The 27,918-nt window shown below is 39.9% G+C and overlaps 1 protein-coding gene across 6 annotated transcripts in view; it reads right to left on the minus strand.

Moving 5' to 3' along the window:
- CCDC68 (coiled-coil domain containing 68) overlaps positions 1–27,918 on the minus strand; it is a 64,648-nt gene that overhangs the window by 35,816 nt on the left and 914 nt on the right. The window contains exons 2-3 of one of the 6 annotated variants that reach the window (XM_070275673.1): positions 25,075–25,143; positions 21,967–22,052 (exon numbers count right to left, since the gene is read on the minus strand). In XM_070275673.1, the coding sequence (XP_070131774.1) occupies positions 21,967–21,970 (4 nt within the window). In that variant the 5' untranslated portion in view covers positions 21,971–22,052; positions 25,075–25,143. Of the gene's footprint in view, positions 1–1,168; positions 1,262–13,129; positions 13,380–21,966; positions 22,193–25,074; positions 25,144–27,918 lie in introns of those variants that run through there. The other 5 variants (XM_023647834.2, XM_023647833.2, XM_023647832.2 and 2 more) reach the window with 5 other exon arrangements.

Here is a 27,918-nt window from a genome sequence, read left to right on the forward strand (position 1 = left end):
ATGGAACCACACCACTTGTCTGTCCAGCACCAACCCTCATCATCCAACTCAATGGAGACAGGCCACCATTATACTGAAAATTAGCCCAGACAAAGGGGTGAGGGGGCACCTTCAACAAGCATTTATCTTGCCTTTACTGTATGAACTCTATTTCACAGTAACCAAAAAGTGGAAATTTTTCTAAAGAATTCCTGATAATAAATCCAAAAGGACTGATAGAATTAGAAAACCTATATTTTGCAGCCCTTTATAAAGTAATGGATCTAAGCAACAGTCATCAACCAGTGCTGAAAACGTTAGGTGAGAGGTTGATGAAGAGTGTATTAACCTGAGGGACCCCACTCATCAATCTTACCACAACTGAAAAAGAGACAACCAGACATTATGTCCTCTAGGTGTGGTACAATCACCAGCAGGAAGCATTATCTTTGAAATATGCTTAAAAAAAAGAGAGACCTGAATCTAGTCAAGTCTCTAAATCTAGGGACAATAAATAGCTGAACAAAAGGAAAACGTTCAATGACTCTACAAGGGTCAAGGTTGCAATAAGCCAAATCCACATTATGTGAAATTTTATGGGATAAATAACTAGTTCCTTCCTCAAATTAATTATATGAAGAAAGATGGGGAGAAGAGGAAAGAAATTGCCATAAATTAAGAGTCTTAAGACACATATGGCCAAATACAATATACAAATCTTCTTTGGCTCCTGATTCAAACAAACCAGCTATATAAATACATTTTTGAGCCAAATGGGAAAATCTTAACAGTGAACAGATAATAGACGAAGTTAAAGAGTCACTGTAATTTTGCCAGGTGTGATAAGGGAATTAAAATATTCTTTAAAAAGATCTTATCCATTAGTCATACATACTGAAATATTTGCAGGTGAAATAATACTGTATTTGGAATTCCTTTAAAATAATCTAGTAGAGAAAAGAAGTGGGACAAAGATGAAAAAAGTCTGACAAATGACAGGGAATTGTTGAAGACAGGCAGGGGCATACGGGGTTCGTTATACTCCTCTACCTGTATGTTTCTGTTCGAAATTTCCATAATAAACAATAAAGAACTAAAAAATAAAATAAAATAGAAAGGCCTGTGAGGTAGGATTATTAATCTCACTTTACTGATAAGGAAGCCAAGCCCATAGGTGATGTTAACTTACGCAAGATCACCGTAAAACTAACTGAGCTGAAACTTAAACCATCATTTGGACACCAAGTTCAAGGGTGTTTCCATCATATTGAGGCTGTCTCCCCTAGTGAGAAAAAAACAACAACAAAAATATTTAAAATGTAGCAATGACCTGTGCTGTTAAAACACACAAAAGAATTTTCATATTCGCTAGCATCACTTCAAAACTAGATCGTTTCTGGGGATAACTCAAAGTCCTGCATTTATCCTTTAATCTTCAATGAAATCTTCAATTAAAATTCAATGAAGCGTATGCCAAGAATTTTCCATTTTATTCTAAATCCTCTTAGACTGCCACTACAGCTTCCATTTGTTTCAGCTGAAGTTGATTTGGCAGCCATGACTCTGAAAGTCTGCTTTTTGCAGAACGCGAGTGGAAGGCCTTCTGTTCCAAAGTCCTCTGAAGTCTCTTCCGGGATTAAGTTCTTGGTCCAAAACAACATTTAAATGCTCAAAGCAAAAGAAACACCCACAGAGACAATAAGTCAGGTGTTTGGAAACCAGAGGCGGGTGGTCAGGCTGGAGTGGTGGTTGGCATACCACGACACAGGAGCCCACTCTGGCTCTGCACCTGGTTGAACAGCCTATGAACTAAATAAGAGTGGTTCTTAAATTTTTTAACAGTTTTAGAAAAAATCAAAAGAACAATAACATTTTGTGTCACGTGAAAATTATACGAAGTTCAAACTTAGTGTCTACACATGAAGTTTTCCTCTAAAATAACCATGGCCATTCAATTACATGTTGTCTATGCTGTTTTTGCACTGCAACAGCAGAGTTCAGTAGTTGTGACAGAGAAAATACGTGACAAGCAACGCCTAAAATATTCAGCATCTGATCCTACAGAAGTTAGCTGACCTCTGGGTTAGAGCCTGGCAGGGGGTGGGGGCAAAACCAGTGGGAAAACAGAGGCAAGCAAAGTAATCAGTTTGATCTGATTCAATTCCCCTTGATGGACAGTCCCATTTAATTGATTTGCCTTCTTTTTCCTTTTTAGCATGTTACACACTGTGCCCATTAACAAATAAGAAGAGGCATTTCATCATAGGAAGTAATCACTCTTTAGAATAGATCCCACTGCATTCTCACCATCTTTCAGAATTTGAAAATTGCACCAGGCTTCATGTTATATATCCTAAAATATATTCTCTTATGTGGTTTTTATTCTTAATATCAAGGAATTCTGCTCTTTAATCACTGATATTTCTCAAAACATCCTACCTCCTCCACTCACAAGACGCAAAAAAATCTTAGCCTCAATTTACATGTCTGTAAAATAGGATTGATAATACCTAGAATTGCAAAAATGAGGGGCTTGTTAAATGCCTGGTTGCAGAAGGCACTCAATGGACAGTAACTGTTAATATTGTTGCCTCTATTATTTTACATTATTAATCAACTCAGAAGATGGGAAGCCCATGACGGTGGGGGGGGGGGGGGGCGTCCATGCCTATCTGGCTGCCAAGTTTATATCCAACTTTATTCTTATGAAATCAAATTTCATTTCTCTCTTTGTTTTGGAAAACTTTTGTGACCACAGTTCTTGATTATATAAAGAAACCCAAGGGGAACTGAAGCCAGCAAAGTCCAAATTGCCATATGGCAATAGCATCCTGGGGAAAATCCATCTTAGCATTTTATTTCTGCCAGAAGTAGATTAGGCAGATAAATTTTTCAAAATAAAACACAATCAGTTAATTAAAGTGAGAAGGCAATTTTATTTGTTTTATGCTAGAGTGGATTGAAGACAGCTTACAAGTGGCATCACGCCAAGAGGCGTTATTTCCTAGATGGGGGCTTTTCAAACAGGGCTCCCAAGGGGAGGGGAGGTGCTGAGCAGAAAGGGCTTTGCCAACTTGACTTGAACCAAAGCACCTCTGCTTTGTTTTGTTGCACAGTGAATTTCTCCATGAGACCTTCTGTGAAGAAAGAGCATTCTACATCTAAAAGGTTTGGAGACAGACTGCCAAGTTTCATGACCTGACTCTGCCACCCAGTAGCTGTGTAACCTTGGTCAAGTTCCTTACCCTCTCTGTGCCTCAGTTTCCTTATCAGTAAAATTCACATAATATCAATGTTAATTGCTACTAACAATATAAATAATAAACAACATGGGGTTGTTCGTGAGTTAACATTTATCAAGAACTTATAACAGTTATATTATAGGCATAATAAATGATTTGTACATGTTTGTCAAATGAGCAAATAAAACAGGAAACCATTATCCCCAATTACTACTGACAAGCAGTCTCAGTGGTAGAGAAAAACCGGGTAATAATTTAAACAGTCTGTAGACTGAGTTGGGCTATCAAGGAAACTCTGCTTTGAGGGATTTTTAAGACTAGAAAATCCATAGTATTGGTTCTTTCTTGATAAAGCATCAATAACTCAACATGTCCAACCAATGATGCTATTATCTAATGAACAGTTTACAATTTACAAAGCAATTCACACACTACTATGAATTGTAATCCATGTGGTAAACCAATACATCACTGGGAACCCAGGATAATGTAACTAAACCTACTACTCTGTTTAATGACATAAGGATGGCTTATTCATTATACAGTCAACACATATGAGGTACTGTTATGGGCTGAATTCTGCCCCCAGCCCGCCATTCCTAAGTTGAAGTCCTAACCCCTAATACCCCAGAATGTGACCTTATTTGGAAAGAGGGTCTCTGCAGATGTAATTAGCTAAGATGAGGTCATACCGCAGTAGGACAGACCCCTAATCCAATATGACAGATGTCTTTATAAAAAGAGGAAATTTAAATGGACACAGATGCATACAGGAAAAACGCATGTAAAGTTGAAGGCAGAGACTAGGATGATGCTTCTACAAGCCAAGGAACACCAAAGATGGCCAACAAACCACCAGAAGTTGGAGAAAAAGCATAGAACAGATTCTCCCTAACAGTCCTCAGGAGGAACCAACCCTGCCGACACCTTGGTCTTGGACTTCCAGCCTCTGGAACTGGAGGACAAGAAATTTCTAAGTTTAAGTCACTCATTTTGTGGTACTTTGGTATAGCAGCCTAGGAAACTCATACAGGCACTGTTTATATTCTAGAGATCATAACAAAGGTGTTTCTTTTCTTTACTGAAACCTCTACTCATTCATTATATAGCAAGTATTTACTGGATATAGCTGCAGTAGGAGCTGTGGCCACAGAGGTGGGCCAGAGACCCTGCTTTCAGAGACTTTCAGTACAGAGGGAAGACAGCTATTAATTAAAACTATACACATATGGGGGAACAGAATGAGAGATAGTGACAAGTGCCATGAAGAAAAGCAGGGGAACAGGATAAAAGGAGGTGGTGTTTTAGATGAATGGGGAGGGAAGGCCAATCTGAGCCATTTGAACAAGAGACTCGAATGAAAGGAGCTGAAGCCGTAGTTATCTGGGAGAAGAGGGTTCCAGGCGAAGGGGAGAGCAAGAGCAGAGGCTGGAGTTGGTGTAAAATAGTGTTCCTATCCAAGAACAACAAGATACACAGTGCAGCCTATCATTGTCTTTTAATGTAGCAGGACGGTTTTTTAGTTTTTTGGGGTGTTTTAGTAGACTGAAACTTGTTGAGACTTCCAACTTACCTAAGTTGTCTCCTTAGTCAGAATAAACAGGTCTAGCCCTGGCTGGTATGACTCCCTCAGGGTTGGAGGAAAGGTAGAGTATAGCAAAGTCTGCGAAGCTGCCAGCTGCCATGAGGCCCACGCAACTGACGTCCCCGAGAAGGGGCTCTAAAGTTCGGCTGACTGCACGGCAGTATTCTCAACTTGCTTCTGTGGGTGCCGATTGAAAAGCATGGTGGACATGTGGTATGTTTTGGCTGCCCAGCACTTGAATCTCCTTCCCAGAGTGGTGGAATCACCATCAGTCTGAGTCTTGGCAGGAAAAATGCCTTACTTGTTTTTCCTCACTCCTTGGGCCGGAGCACAGGTACGGTACCCAAATACAGGCAAGTGAGTGTTCCCACCTGGAAAAGCCAGTAAGGGATTGGTCCTTGGGCTTGTTGAAGCTAGACGCAGTGAAAACCCCATTATTCTGGGAAGGGATGGAGTCTGGCATAGACGACGCTTTCTGTCCAGTGGCAGGAAGGCCAGTGGTGGTATCCAGTGACCTGGCAACGCCAGGACTCTATCTTGCCATAGCCTGATCTTTGCTGAGGCACCAGCACATTGGATTCTCCCATTTCGAAACCTAGTTTTCCCATCAATTCTGGAAGCTGCTTCATATACTTCCACTATATTCCTTTTCTACTTAAGTTAGCCAGAATCAATTATTCTGGTTTGTAACCACAAGCCTCTGTATGGTTTTAGCACAGTTTCTGAGTTCTCAGTTTCTCAGTTCTGAGCTACCAATATTGAATATTGTTTCATCATTCTTGGTCACTATTATATAGAGCTTAGATATTGGAAACTGAAAAAGTAAGTTACGACAAAGGTGCTGCAAGGATAGTTAGGTTGTATGAGGGAAAAAAATTAACGCATCTCCAAACCCTTGAAGATGCTGACAGTGTCCTGGATATTAAATAGCACACCTGTTCTGCAGCTGCATTACACAGCACAATGGTGACATCCAGTGTCAGCCAGCCAAATCTCAGGTGACTGTGCAGTTCACCTGAAAGTGATGCACAGTATATCAAAAAATATGCATGCTAACCCAGAACCCAAGTAATAATAACACTGTTTTCAAGTAATAATCTAAGATTTCTTAAGTAGAATTTATTTTATTCATGTGTAAATACTACTCATGTGTATGCGCACATATATTCATATCATAGGCAGTGCTATAGAAAGCTCTTAGATATGAAATAACAGCTATTTGCTTTTGGAAAAAAATGGATTGAAATATTGGTACAAATACAAGATACAAATATATACTATCGACAAAGAACTGTGCCATTTCCCAAAAATCATTTTCTCTATATATAACACACTGTTATAGTTATTATCTATATATCTACTTCTATTTATCTATGTATAATGCAGCCAAGTCACAGAAGAGTGATATAAGTTTTTCAAGGTGATAAACTGACTTCATCATCTGAACCCAGATAGATTGACCTCAAATCCAGGTAAAAAAATAATCGATCTTCATAATTTACTGGTATGATCTGAAACTCTGAAAAACAGCTGCTGGTTTCACCCAGTGCTGGGTATAGCAACCAAATTGCAAAGAGGTGCAAATTACATGAATCCCTTCCCATGTGGGGAAGAGCGTGCCCACCACAGGCCAGTAGGGTATGCTGCCTTTACTAATTCTCATACACACCCTGAGAGGTCAGTGCCATTATTCCCATTTCACAGATGAGTAAATGAGGCTCAACAAAACTAAGCAAAGACAGATAGTTAATGACGGTCATGGATCTCAACCCATGAGTCTGCTGGTTCTTTCCAACTTGCCACTTTGCCTCCTGCTGCATTCTGAAGGGATTTCTAAGCCTAGTTTCTTGGGCCCGAGCTAGTTTAGTAATCAGGGTTTTCCAAAGGAAGGAACATTCAAGTCACTCCTGCTGTGAGCTCCTACAATGTCCTTCAGGAGCCTGAGAAGATATTGTTGTCCTTCTGGTTTCATGGCTCAAAAATGGAGGCTTCGGACTCGGTTGGTGTTGCCCAAAAGACTCTGTTCTACTTCCCCGCTACCCTGGGTGGCCTGGGGAAAGTTTTTAAGCTCCCTAGGCTTTGACTTCCTCAACTGAAAAATTCAGATGGAAATGTTAACCCCTTCATAGACCTATATGAGGATTAAATGTGATAATGCATAAAAAGTGCTTAATGGAGTATCTGACCCATAACACACATTCAAAAAATATTAAATAATTACTTTTATATTCACAACTTATTGTGGGCATTTGCCTACAGGACATCATTTGAAAGTGTCAGTGACTCAGTCACTGTTCCTATACCCTCCACCCCGTCAGTCAATTATTCCTCCTGCCTTGATCTTCTCAGTTAATATTCAACTCGAAAGCCACTTATGACTTGTCAGTTGACGAAAATACGAAAAGAAGCAGATGTCAATGACATACATCTTAGTCATCTGTAACATTTATAGGGAAGGAGCCCCTTTGGAAAATTTCTTATGTGGCTTTATAAAATATTTTAAGAGTAAAAGGCTCAGGAATTTACAAAATATCTATAGCTTCCTAAACCCATCCTGGAATATTTTAGCTTCAACATAATTCACTTTGTTCCAAAAATTATCCAGCAGGGGAAGGCGGGAAACAGACAACACCACGTGTAAGTGAGGACTTGGAGCAGCTGGAACTCCTGTCTGTTGCTGGTGGGAATGCGAAATGTGCAGCCATGTTGGACAATACTTGGGAAGTTTCCTATAAAGTTAAGCACACACTGTACAACCCAGCAATCCCATCCTTATGTATTTACCCAAGTGAAATGAAAGTTTATGTTCCATAAAACACAAATGTTTACTACTGCCAGACACTGGAAAAAATTCAAATATTCATCAACAAGTGAATCCTACTCATGAACACAAAAGAATGAACTACTGACACACACAGGTGAATCTCAAATGCATTACGCTTACTGAAAACAGCCAAATCCAAAAGGCTATATACTCTACAGTTCCATTTATATGACATTGCAGAACATTTGAAACTATGGGGACAGAAAACAGGTTAGTGGTTACCTGGGGACTGGGAATGGGGTGGGGGTTGACTACCAATGGGACAAGGGAATTTTTGGGGGGTAGGGAGGGGTGATGTAACTGTTCTATATCTTGATGGTGAGGATGGCTCCAAGACTGTAACCATTTGTCAAAACTTACAGAATTTCTATACCAAAAAAGGTGACTGTATATACTTCTATTTTAAAAATAATAACCCAATAGAATCCTAGAAAAAGCAAAGTACCATTGAGATTTCAAAACCAAGGACCTTCACTGATTTTATTAGAACAAACAGGAAGCCATAATTAGCTGGATTTGTTCTCTTTCATTCCAATTATTAGCCCCAAAAAGTTTAAATGGCAAAAAACAGCAATAGAATCAGGATTGTTACAAAGCAGGTAACTGTGCTCCTGACAGGTAGATAAGTAGGTAGAGCTGTTACTGATACAAGAATAGTCAATGAAGGGGCTGGCCCCGTGGCCGAGTGGTTAAGTTCGCGCGCTCCGCTGCAGGCGGCCCAGTGTTTCGTCGGTTCGAATCCTGGGCGCGGACATGGCACTGCTCATCAGACCACGCTGAGGCAGCGTCCCACATGCCACAACTAGAAGAACCCACAACGAAGAATACACAACTATGTACTGGGGGGCTTTGGGGAGAAAAAGGAAAAAATAAAATCTTTAAAAAAAAAAAAAAAAAAAGAATAGTCAATGAAGCCTGACATTCAATATGGCAACAGAAACGAGGGAAATCTTAGACATCTTAAGAAAGTTAATTATTATTTACTAAGATGGAAAAGCAGGAGGAAATACATAAGAATAAATAAGTATATAATAATATTTGCAATAAGATTTAAATCTAATTCATAACCCTAGAACTCCTTATCTCTTCTTTCCATCCCCTTCTGAATCATTTTCTAGACGCACAACATGTTTCCGTTCTTCACAGCTGCCCACTTGCATGTAAATTATTGATCAGGGACTGCAAAGTCTATTCAGGGCTGCATGCCCTGACACGGCCTGGACCCTGTACTTCGCCCACCACCTCTGCCCACCTTCCCGCACCAGGAAGATGTCAGACTGCTACAAGCACAGTATCCTACCAAAACTCAGGCGACAAGAGAAAGATACAAGGGTGAGAAGCAGCTTCTAGTTCTGGATCAGACCCAGCTCCTCATATTAGATTATGTCAATATGGGTGATGAGTGAGTGAGCTCTTCAGAATCATTCGAAGAGGCGCTCAGCTCAATGCTGATCAAGCCTTCCTCCTGCCGGTGAATGGACACAGCGTGGGGAGTGTGTCCGTGCCCATTTCGAAGGAGATAAAAGTGAGAAGGATGAAGATAGATTTCTGTAATTGGGAATACACTCTTGGGAGGCATTTGGAATGAAATTTTCAGTGTAACACTAGAAAGAGGCATCTGTCCTAGAAATTTTTAAACCCTTATCAAGTTAAAAAAAGAGATGTTACCAACGGAGACTGATCGGTTCATCTAATCACAGATCATCAAAACAGCAGTGTTCCCACCCAGGAGTTTTAGCAAGTTGTTTTGATATTTCAAGCAGAAAACCTAGGCTCCAAATGAGCACATTCAGTTTTGGAAAACTATGTTATTTAACCTAGACTATTTTGTTTTCAAATTTTCAAAGTTTAAAAATAAAATCCTTTGCATTCTAAGCTGTCAGTAAAGTAGACCTCCAAGTTGTTTTAATGCTCTTTTTTCCCCCATAGGAACTTGCAATTTCAGCAGTAACTTTCAGGCATCCAGAGACATATTGTCTTCTCTTTAGTTTCACAGAATCTGCCAACTTTGTACAGAAGGGTTTCTACTCAACTGGAGAAACCTCCCCAAGAAGATCTTTAAGTAGACGTTGTCAAGCGTAACCTCTTAAAAATGGATTTGCCAGAGTAGTGGCACAAAGCAGGGTGAATGGGGGTGTATAAGAAGACAGCTCTGACTGAACTGCTTTTCAAGGTCTGTGATTCCTAGAAGAGGGATCCTAAAAGTCAATGCTTTTACAGTGATAGAAAGTTTTTATTTGGTTTGTTCTCTAGAAAACACAGAAAAACACCACCACTTAATGGGAACCTGGAATAACCTATAATTTTGCTCTAGCTCCTAAAAAGGCCCCAGAGGAAAAAGGAATGGCATTTCTTCTGTTTTGGATTTTCTCTGATCTAAGAGCTCAAACTAGTTTCTGATTTGGTAAATAAACAGAGCTGTATCGGTTTCATTCTTCAGCACAGTCATAGAAACTACAGAATAATACAACCAAAAGCATGTAAATCCAGATGCACTCCCTTCTAGTTTTTGGCTTAATGCTATAGATGATTCATGCTTTATGATAAGTGCCCCACTAAAATATGTTATTATTAAGAAGTGCTCCTATTATTAAGATTACTTCAGCTATCACTGTCAGGTCTAACAATCTTCAAAATTCCCCCCTCTAACTGCATGCCATTTGTGAAGAAAATGTAGCAAAGGATACGGATGCTCTTCACAAATGTTAATGTCAAGAGTTAAACATCTTCCAAGTCCAACCTAGAATATAAACGACTGTGCTTCTTGCTATTTGCATGGGGTTTACTACTGACTATTTTCATGCGAGTATCACAGAAAGATCACAGTTATGTCTCATTCAGAAAACATCAGTAATCCATATGAGGAATCTATTTTTCATAAATGTAAATAGGAGGTTGGCTCATATCAGTTATTTTTAAATTATGCTACCATGGAAGCTGGACCAAAGTACCTGTCTTACCACTTAAATGTAATTGCAGAAATGCCCATCAACTGGTGAACAAAACATGGTATAGTCATACAATGGAATGAATATTAGTTAGCAATAAAAAGGTGCCAACTACTGATACATGCTACCTGAATAAACTTCAAAAACATTCCAGGTGAAAGAAGCCGGATACTAAAAACATATATTCTATGACGGTATTTGTATGAAATGTCTGGAAAAGTCAAATCTAAAGATACATGAAGTAGATTAGTGGTTGCCCGCAGCTGGGTGTGAAATGGTGAATGACTGCTAACAGGCATGTGGAGTATTTTGTGGATGACGAAAATCTTCTAAAACTGGTTTGTAATGATGGTTACACAATTCTGTAAATTTACCAAAAATCACAGAATTGTATACTGGAATGAATTTTATGGTATGTAAATTATACCTCCAATAAAGTTGTATTTTAAAAACAAAGGGGAAAAAAAGCAAGAATGCCTTGAATAAAGTCCCTCTTTTCCTCTGGGGTAAAATATAACTGTAGTCATATTTTTCTAATTTAGAGGAAAAAATAATTTGATGGATAGAATCTTCTCAATTTGAAATTTTTCATTCATTGATTTTTCCCCCTAAATTACTGCCATCCACTGCTAGTTTTTATTTAATTTGAGTGAAAGTGATATTTAGCTATTTCAGGTTTAATATCTCAACATTTCATAATATTAAACCAAGAACACATGATTCCTAAATTCTCCCCCAACCTAAGCAAAAGAGAAAACCACTGACCTGAATAACATAGAACTCCTTTAAAATTTTTAGATTTGACGATTTAAATCAACGTAAGAGAGTTTATGATTTGAAACTAATCTAGTTTCAGTCACTGTCAAAATTGATGGATTGTCATTGACGTGGTTCCTAATCTATGGTTTCGGGGTGTCTGGGAGGATTCCAATGATATACAAATTCCATAAGTTCAGGAATGTGTCTCATTTACACAAGACTGTCTCCCCCTGTGTCTCCAACACAGAACACAGTGCTCTGAACAACAGGCGCTCAACAAATATTGGTTCAATGAATGCCTGAATAGGCCAAAAATCCACAGATGCACCAAATATCTTCTAAAACTGAATGCAAACACATACAGGCTTTCGTTTTCCAACCCCATGTAGATTTCATGCTTATTCAAATGTAAATTCACTTAAACATGTTATTAAACTGATAGCGACATTCCGCCACTACAAAATTTTTTCAATCAATAAATGGCCACATAATTTGATGTAAATATCTCAGTTCAAGAGATTTGAAACAACTACTTTAAAAAAATCTTTTAAATTCCCTTCAAAACCTTCAATTCTTTCCTTTTTCAGTCCTTATCCCAAACAAACAAATATAAACCTCATTTTTCAGCTTCAGCCGGAACATGGATTACAACTTCAGCCCACTGTGGAGCACAGCAGCAATCAATTAAGCTAACAAATAAGAAGCTTATGATTAATTCACAAAAACATAAAAGTAATATAACTGAAATAGTGTCTGTATTTATTTCAAAAGTCTGCATTCCTTCTCTAAACTCCTATGTGTCAGGAACCTTCTCTCTCAGTGTGAGAGGACAGGGAGGGGGACAGCCCAGCCACCAAACAACAGAAGCCATTGTGTCTGCAGAGTACCTGAGACTCCAACTCAGATCATATTTCTGAACAGACTTCTCTAGAACTGAATATTTAATAGCATTAGGTAAAATCCAGAAGACATTATCTTTTCCCTACTGCAAATGCAGAATAAGTCCCTTTTGGACACTTCATCTGGTCTATATATACCAAGAAAGTAAAGGTGGTCTTGGTTCCTAAGATAAAACAACTATAGTTTAACGGTAAACAGACACAGCTCCAACCATGTTCTGGGCTAATTGTTTCTTCTGATCCTTATATTCCACACACACACACACACACACATCTCCTTTCGAAGAAGGCTGAAAATTCATAGCCATTTCATCATCCAACCGGAACACTTCCCCTACACCGCCCCGTACTACTCTTTCAGTAAGATAATAACGCTAGGGCTCGCTAATTTACAGCTCTCAAATCCCATGACAGTAGAAAACTGTAAACCAATGCGCTGTTCTTCTTTTGCCACACCTGCAACGACAGACGCCAGCACGGAAGGACGCAGGGTAAGACAACCACCTGCATTCATTCATTCGTTTGTGTTCTTAAAAACTGGGGCGCAGTGACCTGTCAAAGCCTCCACAGGGGGGTTCACAGGTGACAGTAAGTTTTCCGAAGGGCTTTATTCACAACCTCTGAATCCCGGGGACCCCTGGTAAAAAGGGATTGCATGACAGCAACCTAAATAAATAATCAGGTGTGCATCGGACTAAGGAGGGGTTATTCTAACACCGGGGAAGGCAACTCTTTCTCTTCCCGGAGGAGCAGAAACTTCTTGCCCAAGGAATCTGAGCCCAGAACAGAGGGAGGAATAGCCTCCTCACCAAGGACCTGTTTACAGGGAAATGCCCCGGTGCGCCGAGCTGCGCTGGGGGAACAGCTCCGGGGGCACCTGGACACCCACTCACCTGGGGCGGGGGGCGCCCAGGCGCGCACCGCAGGAGTCAGGGCGCGATCGCCAGGGCTCCCTACCTTGGAGGGCACTCGGCGAGCGCAGGGGCCCGGCCCTGCTCCTCCCCTTGGCTGGCAGGCCTGGGGCCAGCGTCTGCTCCGCCGGGCGATGGTGGCTCGGCCTCCGGCCGATTGGGCTCCGCCCCGCAGGGCGCGCCCCGGGCAGAGTCCGGCGCCTGGGTGGCTCCGGGGAGGAGCCGGGCTCCCGCCCCGCCCGGACGCGCACGCCCTGCCCCACCCCCGCCGGGGGCGCGCCCTGCACCCGCAAGTCCCGACCACCGCGCCCCACTCAGGAGAGTTACATAAAGTGGGCTAGTTGTTGCTGCTTTCAAAGAAGGTTCTGTTTGCGCTCCAAGTTCATAAACTTTTGTTTTGTTCTTGTTGTTTGTAATAAAACTTTCTTTTGGAGGAATTTTAGATTTACGAAAAAGTTGCAGAGATAGTACAGAGTTCCGTAAACCCCTAATATTCACATCTTACATTTCCGTGGTACATTTGTCTACGAAGAAATTACATTGGTCTGTTACTATTAACTAAACTTGACTCAATACAGATTTCACTAGTTTCCGTTAATAACTTTCTGTTTCAGGATTCCACACTGCATTTAGTGTCCTGTCTCCTTAATCTCTTCTGGTCTGTGACAGTTTCTTAGTATTCTCTTGTTTTTCGCCACATGGACAATTCGTAAGAATTCTTTCTGCTAAGCTCTTGATATCTCTCATTTGGTTTTGTCTGATGTTTTTCTCATGCTTAGACTGTTGGTATGGTTTTGAGAGAGCAAACCACAGGGGTAAAATGCGCTTCTCATCATCACATCCTGTCAAGGGGTACCTGATAGCAACATGACACTGCTAGTGATGTTAATCCCTTGGTTAAAGCAGTATCTGCCAGCATTCTCCACCACAAAGGCACTGTTTTTCTCTTTCTATACTCACTAAGTTCAGCCCACTCTCAAGAGAGGAGGGTGGGGCAACGAAACTCTACTTCCTGGGGGTGGGGGGGGATCTACATATGTTATTTGGAATTATTCTGTAAGGAAGGTTTGTTCCTTCTCTCCCATTTACTTATCCATTCAATCATTTATCTCAGTATGGACTCATGTATATTTATTTTATACTTTGAGCCATAATTCAATACGACCTTATTTATTTTGTTGTTCAGATTGTTTCAGCTTTGACCATTGGGAACTCTTTCAGATTGCCTGCTGTGTCCCTTTGAAAGTTCATAAACTTTTAGGATTGGGGGAAAAAGAAAACCAACTAGTTATTTGCTCCACCCATCTCACATTTAACAGATTTGGAAAACTGCAGCCCAATCCCCCAATATCCAAGGGCTTTTCAGAATCTTCCTGGGACCTGGGACACCTGCAGTTACTGACTTCTACCCCAGTGAGAGGAAGGGAAAAGAAATGTTTGTTTGCTTGTTTTTGCTGAGGAAGATTCGCCCTGAGCTAACATCTGTGCCAACCTTCCTCTATTTTTTAGTGTGTGGGCCACCAGCACAGCATGGCTGCTAACAGAGCAGTGTAGGACTGTGCCCAGGAACCAAATCCTGCCACCGAAGCAGAGCACACTGAACTTAACCACTAGGCCACTGAGGCTGGCCCAAGAAATGTTTTTTTGTTTGTTTGTTTTTCCCAACAGATGAACTTGTGAATTGGGACCCAACTGGAGAAGTGAAAGTTGATGGTTCTTAGGTAAATTTTAGTTAACAACTAATCTTTGTTCTATTAAATAGAGACATTTATATATATTTAGAGACAAATCATGTTCCAGAGATAGTCATGGATGTTTATTATACTGTAAACATCGAAGAAATCCAGCTGTTGAGGATTCTTTGTTGTATTGCTTTGGTTTGCACAAGTTGGTCCCATAAACACCACATTTCCTCCTTCTGGGCTGGGATCTGGCCCAGTGCTTGATGCTGCCCTGCTTTTGGAGACTCTCTCAGCTCCCTTCCTGGCCTTCACCCTCCTTGAACAGGGAAATCGGCTCCACTAGTCCAGGTTTTGCTGGGTAAACACAGTATAGATGGCCCAGTGAGTGATCCAGCACCACAGGGCTAAGTGATTTGCTGTCTTTCAAGTGTGTGTGACAAAGTTACTAAAAATAATAATAAAGATGTTTTCCCATTTTGTTTCCAAAATGCTTCCTATTTTGTATTTAATTCCTACCATATCCCCAAAAAAACTAACAAGATCAGAGGTGAAGGCAAGATTTCTCTGCACTTTTCCAGAGGGAGAAGGGAGGCCTTAACTGAAAGCAACAATTCTCACCAGTGTGAAGGACTGATTATTCCATAGTTCTGCAAATGTACTATTACCTAAGTAATTCTAATAAATCTTATGTGGAGGAGAGTGGGGAACCACTCAGGATTAACGAGAATGTAGAACTATAAAATATCAGCAACCTACATAGGCTGTTCAGGAGAATCCGTAAGCCATCCTTAAATTGAAAACTCCAGGGGCATGGCTTAGAGCTTGGAAATTGAGGGGGGAGGATGGATTTATGGATTTCTCTTATAGCTATAGCATTTGGTTGCTATTTTTGCGACAGAATATGTACAAATCATCTCAAATAACCAAATTTTCAAAAGCTGCTTTTCTTCACATTTTACATAACATTATCCATATTAAAAAAAAAAAGTATTAGTATTATGCAGTTTTTGGAATGGCTCGGGTTGGTCTGATGGAGATTGTGCAGGGACAAAATCATCCCCAACCCATCCTCAGCATCCTCACTGACATCCTACTATGACCTTGGTGGGGGGGAGGGGTGAGCACTAAAGAGGAGGGACTTTAGGGGGGCAGAAGAAAGCCCCAGATGCTGCTCCCCTCTTGGAGCAGTCTACACATTGTCGCCCAGGTTGTAAGAGGATCTGACTATAAATCAAGGGCCCCCATTCAGACCTTCTGCCTGTGACATTCAGACAGGGCCTCATATTGAAATCATTCTTGTTTATTTCTGTTTGGGGGTTATTTGCTAAAGGGAATTATATATATAATATAATATTATATATTATATTATAATATAAGGTGGGATGGCTTTGGTGTTCCAAACACACTCTCCTTTCTCCTTTTACTTGTTTTTTTGCTTGTTTCCCCCCCACACACCCCCTTCTCCCACAGATTAAAATGCCCTTTCCCCTCCTCTTTGTCCTGGAAACTCCTTCTCACTTCATTTGCTACGTATTGGGAAACCTTCCTTGATCTCCCCAGTTTACATTGGTCCCACTTAGGTCTTTCCATAAAATGCTGGGTATATTGCATTTGGTACTGTATTAGTTTCCTGTGGCTGCTATAACAAATGAGCACAAACTTTGTTGCTTAAAAAAAATACGCATTTCTTATCTTACAGTTCTGGAGGTCAGAGGCCTGACGTGGTACTCACTGGGCTAAAGTGAAGACGTCAACAGGGCTGTGCTCCTTTCTGGAGGCTCACAGGGAGAATCTGTTCTCTTGTCTTTTGCATCATTTCCTAGCTACCTGCATCTCTGGGCTCATGGCCCCTTTCTCCATTTTCAAAACCAACAGCTTATCTCTCTCTGACTTTGACTCTCCCTCTTTCACTTACAAAGACCTTTGTGCTTACATTGAGCTCCACTGCATAATTCAGGATAATCACCCATTTTAAGATCCTTAACTTACTCAGATCTGCCAAGTCCACTGTGCATGTAAGATCACATATTCACAGGTCCCAGAGGTTAGGACATCTTTGAGGGGCCATTATTCTGCCTACCACAGCTGTCCTCCTAAATCACTTTACAATTCAAACGTTAGGTTTTGTTATTAAATATTTTATTTTTTAAGGCACAAAATCAAGAGGGCTTGGTAAAATTATAAAGGAGGCATGTTCCCATCTCCTTTTCGGTGATATCTCTGGCTGCCTTTCTCATCTTTCCTCTCAGCTTCCCAGGGCACCTCCACAACTCCATCCTAAGGAGTGTCTGATGTTGGCAAATTTTCCAAGTGCTTCCTCCTCGCCTGCACCTATAGCTTTCCTGGGCTTTCTGGGACTTGATGGATGGAAAGGAAAATGCAAGTGTGAAAGTCAAGGCACTTGATCTTGACAGAATTGAACTCTACAGGCCCCCTGAGTCTTGTAGACTGAACTCTTGAGCTAGAGAAAATGCAGTCTATCTAAATGTCTCTTGCCAGCTTGGCACAGCAATCCATCTACTCCATGCAAGCTGCTCTACTGAGTCTTGGGGTCAATTTTTATAATTTGAAATTTCAATGAGTTTGCACTTTAAATGGGTAAGTCACATATGCACGTGGAAAATAACTATAAATACAATTACATAATAAATTAAAATATTCCCCAAAACAAATCATCCCTGAGTAGTAGGAGGCTTAATAAGTGCTTGAAGACTAAGAGAGAGAGTATTGACTTTCGATGTGTCCTAGGGAAAGCCTTAAGAGGAGGTGGGATTGGAGCTGGGTTTTGAGTATCAGTGCCATGTATGCTGGGAGAGCGTGGGAGTCTTCTAAGACCAGACGTAGACAAAGACACAAAGCAAGTCAATGTTCAGACAGGTTAAGGAGCTACCAAGTAGATGAGCCCAGCTGGACTTCAGGAGACTAATGGGAGATAAAGCAGAGAGGTGAGAGCAAATCATGTGAAGCACAAAAGGTTCAGTAATGTATTTTTCTTGTCCGTCTCTGCTAAAAAGGAATGAAAAATCATTGTAGGAAATGAAGCTCTCGCTGTTGTTATGAATTCCTTAGTAGAACATTCAGCAAATATTTATGAACAATATATGAATGTCTACTTGTATATACAAGCCTGTCTAAACAGGTGAATCTTTTTCTAAGACTCCTTTCACATAATGGATAGAGAAACCATGACACAACCAAGGATGATATTCAAAATATGTGCCTACTGGTTGAGCAGTGGCACCAACCAATCAGCAGAGCTGCCAGCCATAATAAACTGGTATAGACGAACCAACGCAAACCAGCTGAAGGTCAGCCTGGACATCATTATTTCTTTTTTTTTTAATTGAAGTAACATTGGTTTATAACATTATATATATTTCAGGTGTACATCATTATATTTCGATTTTAGTGTAGATTACATCATGTTCACCACCCAAAGCTTAATTACCATCCATCACCATACACATGTGCCCAGTCACCCGTTTCACCCTCCTCCCTCCCCCCTTGCCCTCTGGTAACCACCAATCTAATATCTGTATCTATGTGTTTGTTTCTTGTTGTTGTTGTTGTTGTTTTTATCTTCTATTTATTAGTGAGATCACACAGTATTTGACTTTCTTCCTCTGACATTTCACTTAGCATAAAACCCTCAAGGTCCATCCATGTCACAAATGGCTGGATTTCATCCTTTTTTATGGCTCAGTAGTATTCCATTGTGTATATATACCACATCTTCTTTATCCATTTGTCACTAATGGGTACATAGGTTGCTTCCAAGTCTTGGCTATTGTGAATAATGCTGCAGTGAACATAGGGGTGCATATATCTTTACGCATTCATGTTTTCATGTTCTTTAGATGGTGTTGGAGAGGATGTGGAGAAAAGAGAACCCTCATACACTGCTGGTGGGAATGCATACTGGTGCAGCCACTATGGAAAACAGTATGGCGATTCCTCAAAAAATTAAGAATAGAACTACATATGATCCAGCTAATCCATTGCTGGGTATTTATCAAAAGATCATGGGCATCATTATTTTAAACTATTGCTGCTCTCTGAGAAAAACTAGATGTTCTTTCAAAAATACCCTTTCCAAGTGCATAATTGGGTATATTCTTTTGGACTTAATATGTTCTGATTTTTATAACCTTTTTTTCTGAGATGAGCTTGGTGTGCTCTGCTTAGCAATAGCTGGAGTAATGAATGTCACTTCCTTCTGCATTGTGAGTCCCTCCCCCAAATGAAGGAAGATGGAGAAAGGTGGAGAGGCACGAGATTGAGATGTCCATTTTAAGTGCTTTATCCAGGTATTTCTAAGTTTGGAGGAGGGGTGTGCAGCCCAGAGTAGAGCTGTGGGAATGTTGTATTAGACAAATATTTTTAGTTAGAGATAGAGCCTAACTTTCAAGATAACTTATCTTTGCTACCTTTTGGTCTACACTCTTTCCCTCCCCCCGGCCCTACCTTCAGTTGGTAAGCACGACTTTAATATTACTCCAGCCGTCATGTTCTATTTTTTGTTTTTTGTTTTGTTTTTCTTCTGCTGGAATAGGAGAAAACCTAATATATTCTCAAGCCAAACAAGCTGCACGTTCCTTAATTATCTGCTTTTCTAACCTGTCCATGCCATTGTGGCTTCGACCCTAACTTTATGAATTCTTTGTGTGTGTTTTTTAAGGTATTTTCTAATGGGCTATGGGAATTTGACTTTTTATCCTTTTTGCAACAGCAGAGTTTCGTGGTTTGATACCTAGATCCCTGTTTCTAAGTTTTGGTTGGTTTTTTGAAAAGTTGTCTTTTTTTATGATTTGGCAGCAAAATAGACATTTTTTGGTAAAGAAAAAAAGTGTCCTTGGGTTAGCTCAAGAAAGGCAGGGGTAGTGTGAAGCTCCACATGGCCATAAGGGAGGTGGAGAGCTCATTGGAGGAACCCTGCCACGCCTGAAATTCCTGGAGACCTGACCTGGAGGGAGGAACTCTAGGATTTCCCCCCGAGAGTCTGGCAGTCCTCAGTCTAGAGCTCTACGAAGCGTTAATGTGACCCAGCTGTCTCCTCCGTCTCCCATCTCTTCCCACAATCAAGTGGCTTCCTCACCCCTTGCTCTGTAAATCTTCACTGGCCATGAGGTGGAGGGTAAAGCAGCGGTCAGTTTAGTTAGTTGCCCTTGGGTAAGTTATATGACCTCTCTGGGCTTCAGTTTCTGTAAAATGGGCCCTAACTTTTATAAATTCTTTTAGCTTCAGCTTTGGCTACTTGCTGCCAGATTCTTTTTGTTCTTCCCAGTTCTGATTCCTGAAGAGTGAGGCTCTGAGGGAACCTCTTTGTTCCTCCTTAGGATGAACTGTTTATCCCAGGTCACCTCAAAAGTCACTGTCCATCCTGTGGATTGGCTGCCATTGGGCTGGGTGCCCATCACCCTCTCTCTCTGTCTTCTAGTACTTAGTAACTACCCAGTGGTCGCCATGATGAGAACATGGCTGCCTCAGGCTCCTCTTCAACAGGCGCTACAGGTGTGACAGGCCCTTAGAATGGACACTAGGGCTTGTGGACAGTATGACTGACCCTTCAAGTAGAAAGTCAATACCCACAGAGTGAGGCCAAAGAATTCACCTTGGGGCCCAGTAGGGGTAGGTGGCACCTGTGGGAAGAATTGGACAGAGCCTTTAAGAAAAATCACGGAGAGGGGCTGGCCCCGTGGCCGAGTGGTTAAGTCCGTGCGCTCTGCTGCAGGCGGCCCAGTGTTTCGTTAGTTCGAATCCTGGGCGCGGACATGACACTGCTCATCAGACCACGCTGAGGCAGCGTCCCACATGCCACAACTAGAAGAACCCACAACGAAGAATACACAACTATGTACCGGGGGGATTTGGGGAGAAAAAGGAAAAAATAAAATCTTTAAAAAAAAAAATAAAAAAAAAAAAAAGAAAAATCACGGAGGTGGGGAAGGGGGAGAAAAAAAAGAAAAGTATAAAGATAAAAAATGTATAATCATCTGCTAGTTCTTAGGAGCTACATTTCTATTTCTTAGCTATAGTTAAAAGCTTTAGGGGCCCGCCCTGTGGCTGAGTGGTTAAGTTCAGGCACTCTGCTTGGGCGGCCCAGGGTTTGGCTGGTTCAGATCCTGGGTGCGGACATGGCACCGCTCATCAGGCCATGCTGAAGCAGCATCCCACATGCCACAACTAGAAGGACCCACAACTAAAAATATACAACTATGTACCAGGGGTCTTTGGGGAGAAAAAGGAAAAATAAAATTAAAAAAAAAGCTTTAAACTCATTACTTAATTACTTATTTGTATATTTATATATCTGTGTATGTCAAAATTCACACACATATGTAAACACATATTAATAAGTTATTACATTAATAACACACAAAAACAGTTCAATTAGCATTTGGGTATTTTTTTCTATAAAATGACTAAGTTATTTTATTCCCAGATTAGTAGAGATTTCGCTTCGTCACCAAGTCTGTTAATTTATGGGGCTTTTTGACATAGACTTAAGTCATTTTTAAAAAGATTCCTTACCTTTAAAAACAAGGTTGAGTTTCTTATAATCATTATTGTTTATTGTTGTATATGTTTACAACATTGCCTGTAAATATTACTTTTCTTTAGGTACTTATGACTTACATCTTGTCTTCTTTAGTAACTATTCCTGATTTTTGCCTGCCCCAAATACAGAATAATAAGGCTATTAAGATGACTTTTATGCCTAATCTGTTTTTGGGTCTCCTAAAATGGCCATTAGGGAACACAAAGATTTGTTTCTTCATCTTAGAAAAGAAACGACAATAAGAATAATTACGTTTGAATAAAATTCTCCAAATTTTAACTGAATCAAAACTGTCGTTGCAGCCTCTTTTCTTGACCAAACTCATGGCAATTAGAAATAACTGACAAATCAAAATAAGAATTTATCTTCCTAGATTAATTATGTATAACATACATATGTTAATATAGATATATTTCTATGATTGTATACTTTTCAAGTTAAAAAAAGCAAACACATTTAAGCACAAAGACTCTTACGATAACTGTCTACTAAAAGATTTGTACGAAAGGATTCTGGATTCATAAGTCATCTCCTCTTTTGGTTCATGAAAAGTCAGAATAAGCGCTAGAGGTACTCACTCATTGACAAGGGGATCACCAGAGGCCTTTCTTTTCCAGTTTTTCATTAGCTCCAGCAACCAAGGCATCTCCTTCGCATCTAAAAACTATAGCAGCAATCACAAAACATGTGAAAGCTTCAGTTGATCGATTCCTAGGATCTCCACTAAACGTGATACTTCCCTGTGCTATACAGACTCCTCCACTGACTAAAACCACTTAGCCAATTATAGCCACTTGCTTGACCTCCTATGAAATATTGTTCCTTTCTCTTCACACATCACTATCCATTACTGTAACACACACCCAGCCCCACCCCTACCCTCCCCCACAGAGAAGCCCATGATTGCTGACCTCTGGGAACTAGCCATATCTTACAGGAAGACTGGTTAAATTTTGTTTGATGATGGCTCAGCCTTAAAAAGGAAAGGAACAATTGCCAAGTAGGCAGTGCCATCACAGATGTGAGTTTACCCTTAACATCTTAGCTTCTCCAAGAAATTAACTTAGTTCAAACAGCTCAGTTAATTGCTCTTTCCCAGACCTGCCAACTGACAAAAGATAAAAGAGCAAGTATTTATACTAATGGTAGGTATGACTTGAGGTTAGTCGGTGACTTTGAAATGGTTTTGAAACAAAGGGATTTCCTGGGGTTTTCCTTGCCACAATGGTCAGTTTGTTTTCTTTAGAGACATTCCAACTTCTTTACAGGACCTGTATAATTCTACATAAGGAGTTTACCCACCTTAAGGAACCAATGTCTTATTCCTGTTGTTCCTATTAGAATCTGGGTCCCCCTGTCCCTACTTCTTAAGAAAGCATGCTTCTGCTCTGGAAGTCCAACAAACCAGTTTAAATTTAAATTCATAATCTAAGGGGGAGTTTATGCTTTAGCAAACACTCTTGTTGTGCCTAAACAAATTCCAGAGGTCAAGTAGAACAGGACTAGGCTAAAAGAGAAAATCACTCAGGTCTCTAGGAAGGACCAGCCGAACTTTGGGATATGTTTTCACAACCTGAAATGATAATCTAGGCCCCTTCTTCAGAATCTAATACAAGAGCAGATGGCCAATTTGTTTCTGGTAATCACCTGGGTTGCAGTTGGCTGGTGTATCTTTTACAGATTCACCAATGCTACTGCACACCATTATGACATCAGAGGTTTGAATAACTCATCCTGAAACGAAAAGTCCCGAAACTCTAACCCTCCCCCAACTACAGGCAACATACTGTGGACAACTTCCTGATCAGCATAATCATGGCAGTGGTGCAGAACTGCATATCCTAGGTTAATGCCCTGTGGTCTTAGATTGTTTACCCTTGGCCAAAAGAGAAATCAGCCCCTGTCTGCCAAGAGATAGCATGGTACTATCAGCTAGCCTTGGTATAGCTAGCAGATGCCCTGGTATTCACAGTTAGGCCATGGACAATGTAACAAGACCACTACAAGAAAGGAAAATGACAAGCCAATGCCTCTCATGATCATATATGTAAAGCTCTCAAATACTATCAAATTGAATTTCAGCAAGGTGTAAATAGTATAGTATATTCCAACCAAGTTGGGCTTATTCCAGAGTTGCAAGATTGGTTTAACTATTAAAAACCAATCAACATAATTCTTCACATTAAGAAACTAAAGAAGAAAAATATCTGATACTTTAAAAAATGGAGAAAAAGGATTTGTTAAAATTCAACACCTGCTCATGATTTAAAAACAAAACTCTTAGAAAGAGTTTTGAAAACTCTAAGAAGGAAATCTCCTTAATTCAATTAAAGAATATCCACAAAACTTTATAGGAAAACCATACTTAATGGTGAAAAATTGAAAGCAGCTGATCTGAGATCAGAAATGAGGCAAGGATGCTCCCATCACAGTTTTTATGCAGTATTATATTGGAGATGATATGCAGTGAAATAAAGCAAGAAAAGGAAATAAAATATGGAAAAATTATGTCCTTATTTATAGATAATGTGGAGTGTTCACAAGAATCTACAGATAAACTATTACAATTAAGAAGTGAATTTATCCATGTTGCTAGATACATGGTCAATATACAAAAAGTTGATCAATTCTATTTCTATGTAAATCAACAAACATTAGAAAACGATGATTTTTAGAAAGATACTATTTACAATAGCACCAATTAGCATAAAATACTGGGAATAAATCAAACAAAAGAAATGCAAGACTGCTATTCAGAAAACTACAAAACAGATTGAGCACAAGTGAAGAAGGCTTGTAGAAAATGGAGAATTATAATATGTTCATGGGTTGGAAGCCTAAATTGTAAAATGGAAGATGTACTACAAAAATGTTAGTTGTCTTATATTGATCTCTCCAGATTTAATGAAATCATAATCAAAATTATATTTTTTAAATTTAATTCGACAAGTTATTTATAAAATTTATATGGAAATGTAAAAGTCCAAATATAGTCAAGAGAAACTTAAACAAAAATGAAGTAAGTTGAAGGACTTACATAATCAGATATCAAGACTTAGCAAAAAGCTATAGTAATTAGCTTTGTAAGTGGCCCACAGAGAGACAATAACACAAACTGAATAGAATAGAAAGTCCAGAGACGCAGCTCATATATCCAGTCACATAATCTATGAAATGAAAACATTGGAAAAGACGTTCTTTTCAATAACAATGCCAAGAATAAAGCTTGTAGTTTCCCTCACACCATATACATAAAGTTAATTCCAGGTGGATTATAGACCTAAACGTAAAAGACAAAGTAATAAAGCTTCTAGAAGTTAACATAGGAGAAAATCTTTATAATTTTGGCATAGGCAAACTTTCTTAAACAGTATACCAAATCACATGCCATAAAGGATAAGATTAATAAATGTCACTACATTAAAACTAATACATTCTTTTCATCAAATTACATCATTAAGAGAGTGAAAAGCAAATCAAAAACTAGTATAATATACAGTGAAATACTGTACAGAAAGAAGAATAAATGAGTTCCTGCTGCACACAACAGCACGGATAAATCTCACAAACATAATTTAGAGAAAGAAGCCAATCACTAAAGTATACACACGAATTGATTCCATTCATATAAAGTTCAAAAACTGGAAAGACAAATTTATGGAATCAGAAGTCATTACAGTGGTTACCTTTGGGTGCAGAAGGGCATCCTCTGGGGTGCTGGCATTATTCTGTTTTCTGACATGGATAGTAGTCACCTTGTGAAAACACATTACAGTGCGTTTTGTTGTTGTTTTTTATTTTTTCTCTTTTTTTGATGAGGAAGATTAGCCCTGGGATAACATCTGTAGACAAGCTTCCTCTTTTTGCTTGAGGAAGAGTGACCCTGAGCTAATATCTGTGGCTATCCTCTTCTGTTTTGTATGTGGGATGCCACCACAGCATGGCTTGATGAGTGGTGTGTAGGTCCACGCCCGGGATCCAAACCCACAAACCTGGGCTGCTCAAGTGGAGCGCATGAACTTACCCACTACACCACCAGGCCAGCCCCCACTTCACAATGTTTTCGATTCTCACTTAGAATTATTGCATATTCTGTATGAATGTTACACTTCAATTAAAATTTTTAATAAAAGCAGAAAAACCTTCTCTTGATCCCACTTCCTCTGCCAGTTGTATCTCCATTCCTTTGTACCAACATATAGCAAACTCTTAAAAAGAGTTACTATCTCCAGTTTCTCTTGTCTTACTCTCTCTTAATCCCAAAAGCTGAACTCCCTCACCAATTTCAAGTCTTTGCTCAAATGCCACTCCCTTGGTAGCATCTCCCTGGCCACCTTATTTAATGATGCAGGCCTCTTTCTACTGCACCTCGACCTAATTTTCTTTTTTCTTTTAACAAAGCACTCACTACCCTCTCACACACTAGGTAACTTATTTAGATGTTGTATTTGCTGCTGCTTTTCTGCCTCCTCCCTCTTTCGTTCACTGAGGAATCTTAAGCTGTATCTGACAGAGAAGATACACTCAGTAATATCTGTTGAGTAAACTGATTTTTGAGATTGGACTAAAAAAAGAAAAAGCAAGTTTTAGAGGAAAATTGAGTGTTTCGTTTTCAAACTTTTATAACTACAATGCTTATTAGATATCCAATGGAGAGATTTAACAATTAGGTAATTGAATGTGTGAGTCTGGAGCTCAAAACTGGATATAAATATACATATGAATTATGAAAGGCAAGGAAAAATATAGAACCGGGTGAAGTAGTCGAGGGAATGAGTACAGAGAAGGGACATTGAAATGACAGAAACAGGAGGAGGATGTAGCAAAGACTGAGAAAAAAATAGCCAATGAATTGAGAGAAAAACTCTGAAAATAGAAGGATTTGACCAGAAGTCCAATTAACCAATTAATTAATATTACTAGTATGTAACCATTTAAAGCTTATATATGTCTGTTATAATGATGAACAGTGAAATAATAATTTATTAAAAATCAAAAAGGAAGATATTGAGGGCAGTTCAGACAGGTAAAATCTGGAAAGAAATCTAATTTCTATCCTGTTCCTGAAAACAGATAGTGACCAAAGGTCACAGCTTATCCTGACTAGCAAATAAATGTCCCCCCTTGTGTGGATGTGATTTGTTTGTCTGGCATCGAGTGGTCACAGATGTCTGGGGAGTGGCATTTCAGCCGGCCGGGCTTCAGTAACAGAAGCGGGTGTCAGGGCCTCAGGTGTCCATAGATGACCCTGATGTTCTCCCTCCCTGCCTCACCTGCTCCTTGCATTCCACATCGCTGATTCCCCCTGGGCTTCCGGCTCACGGACATCGCTACACTGTGTCCTAAGGAGACACTGCTGTCCTCTCTGTGACCTTAATGAGACGCCAAAGGTGTGATATTTACTTAAAAACTTAGCTTAACCAAATAACTACTAAATTACTTTGGAGAGAATTGTTCTGCAAGCTATAAAGTAAACTACAGTTCTCACAGATGTAAAGTTCCAAGGTCATGGGTGTGGCAGGACGCTCAGTCCTGGAACCTGTTTGCTAATTATTGCTTCCCACGGTCCTCTCTGGCCCTTTCAGAGGGGAGTCATTTCCTTTCTGCTTTCCGCTCTCTGCCCTTCTAGGGCCCCTCAGGCTTTGCTCTAGCTGTGGCTGCCCCAGAAGGAAAAAGAAGATATCCCCAAGTCCTTCCTGGGCTTCTGGTCTTGTACTAAGTTCTTGCGGCCGTCTCCAGGAATGTCCTTTTCTCATGATGCCCACCTCCCACCTTGGCCATCTCTTTCTGGGTCTCAGTGCTATAGAGCTGGTCTACACTGCATTCACAGCTGTTTTCCTCATTTGTTCTGAGTTCAGACTCCACATGGTCCACGTGACCGCCATGTGGCTCAGTCTTCATCTTGAGCTTCTTGGCAGGCATCATCTCTCTTTCCCAGCCAGCGGGAGAATCCCAGCCCTTCCAGTTTCCAACCTCTGAACTCTCTTCGGACCCTCCCAGTAAATTACTTTTCCAGCTGAAGAAAATCTCCCATTCTTGGTTTATTTGCAGAATAGAGATTACTGTTAAGTCGTATGCCAAGGGAATGAACTCTTTTCTGTAGCGTCCCTAAGACTCACTCCAATATTTAAAGACATGATGCTCCAGGCTTTTTCATGGCAAAATGATTTAAATGTGTATTGAGCATAGCATTGAGATAATTCCCACAGCAAGCAGGGGTGGGGGTAAATATTTTCCCACAGTTTCTATATACATCTTTGTCTTTAACAGTGTAATTTAACATCCTAATCAATACAATGATATAAATACGCTTTTGAAATTGAAACAAGAATAAAGGAATGTAGTTATTTACACTTCACATTCTTCCAAAAATAACTTGACGTAGAATATCATAAATATTCCCAGTTACTTTAATAGTTGGAAGCATATAACATTTACTAAGAACTGAGAATTTAAAGTGAGCTAAATATCTGAAATTAACCCAGAGAAAGGGCTCCAAGTATTCAAATATGGATTTTCACTGCAAAGGA

The sequence above is a fragment of the Equus caballus genome, chromosome 8 (genome assembly GCF_041296265.1).
Source record: "Equus caballus isolate H_3958 breed thoroughbred chromosome 8, TB-T2T, whole genome shotgun sequence".
In the NCBI taxonomy this organism is placed as follows: domain Eukaryota; kingdom Metazoa; phylum Chordata; class Mammalia; order Perissodactyla; family Equidae; genus Equus; species Equus caballus.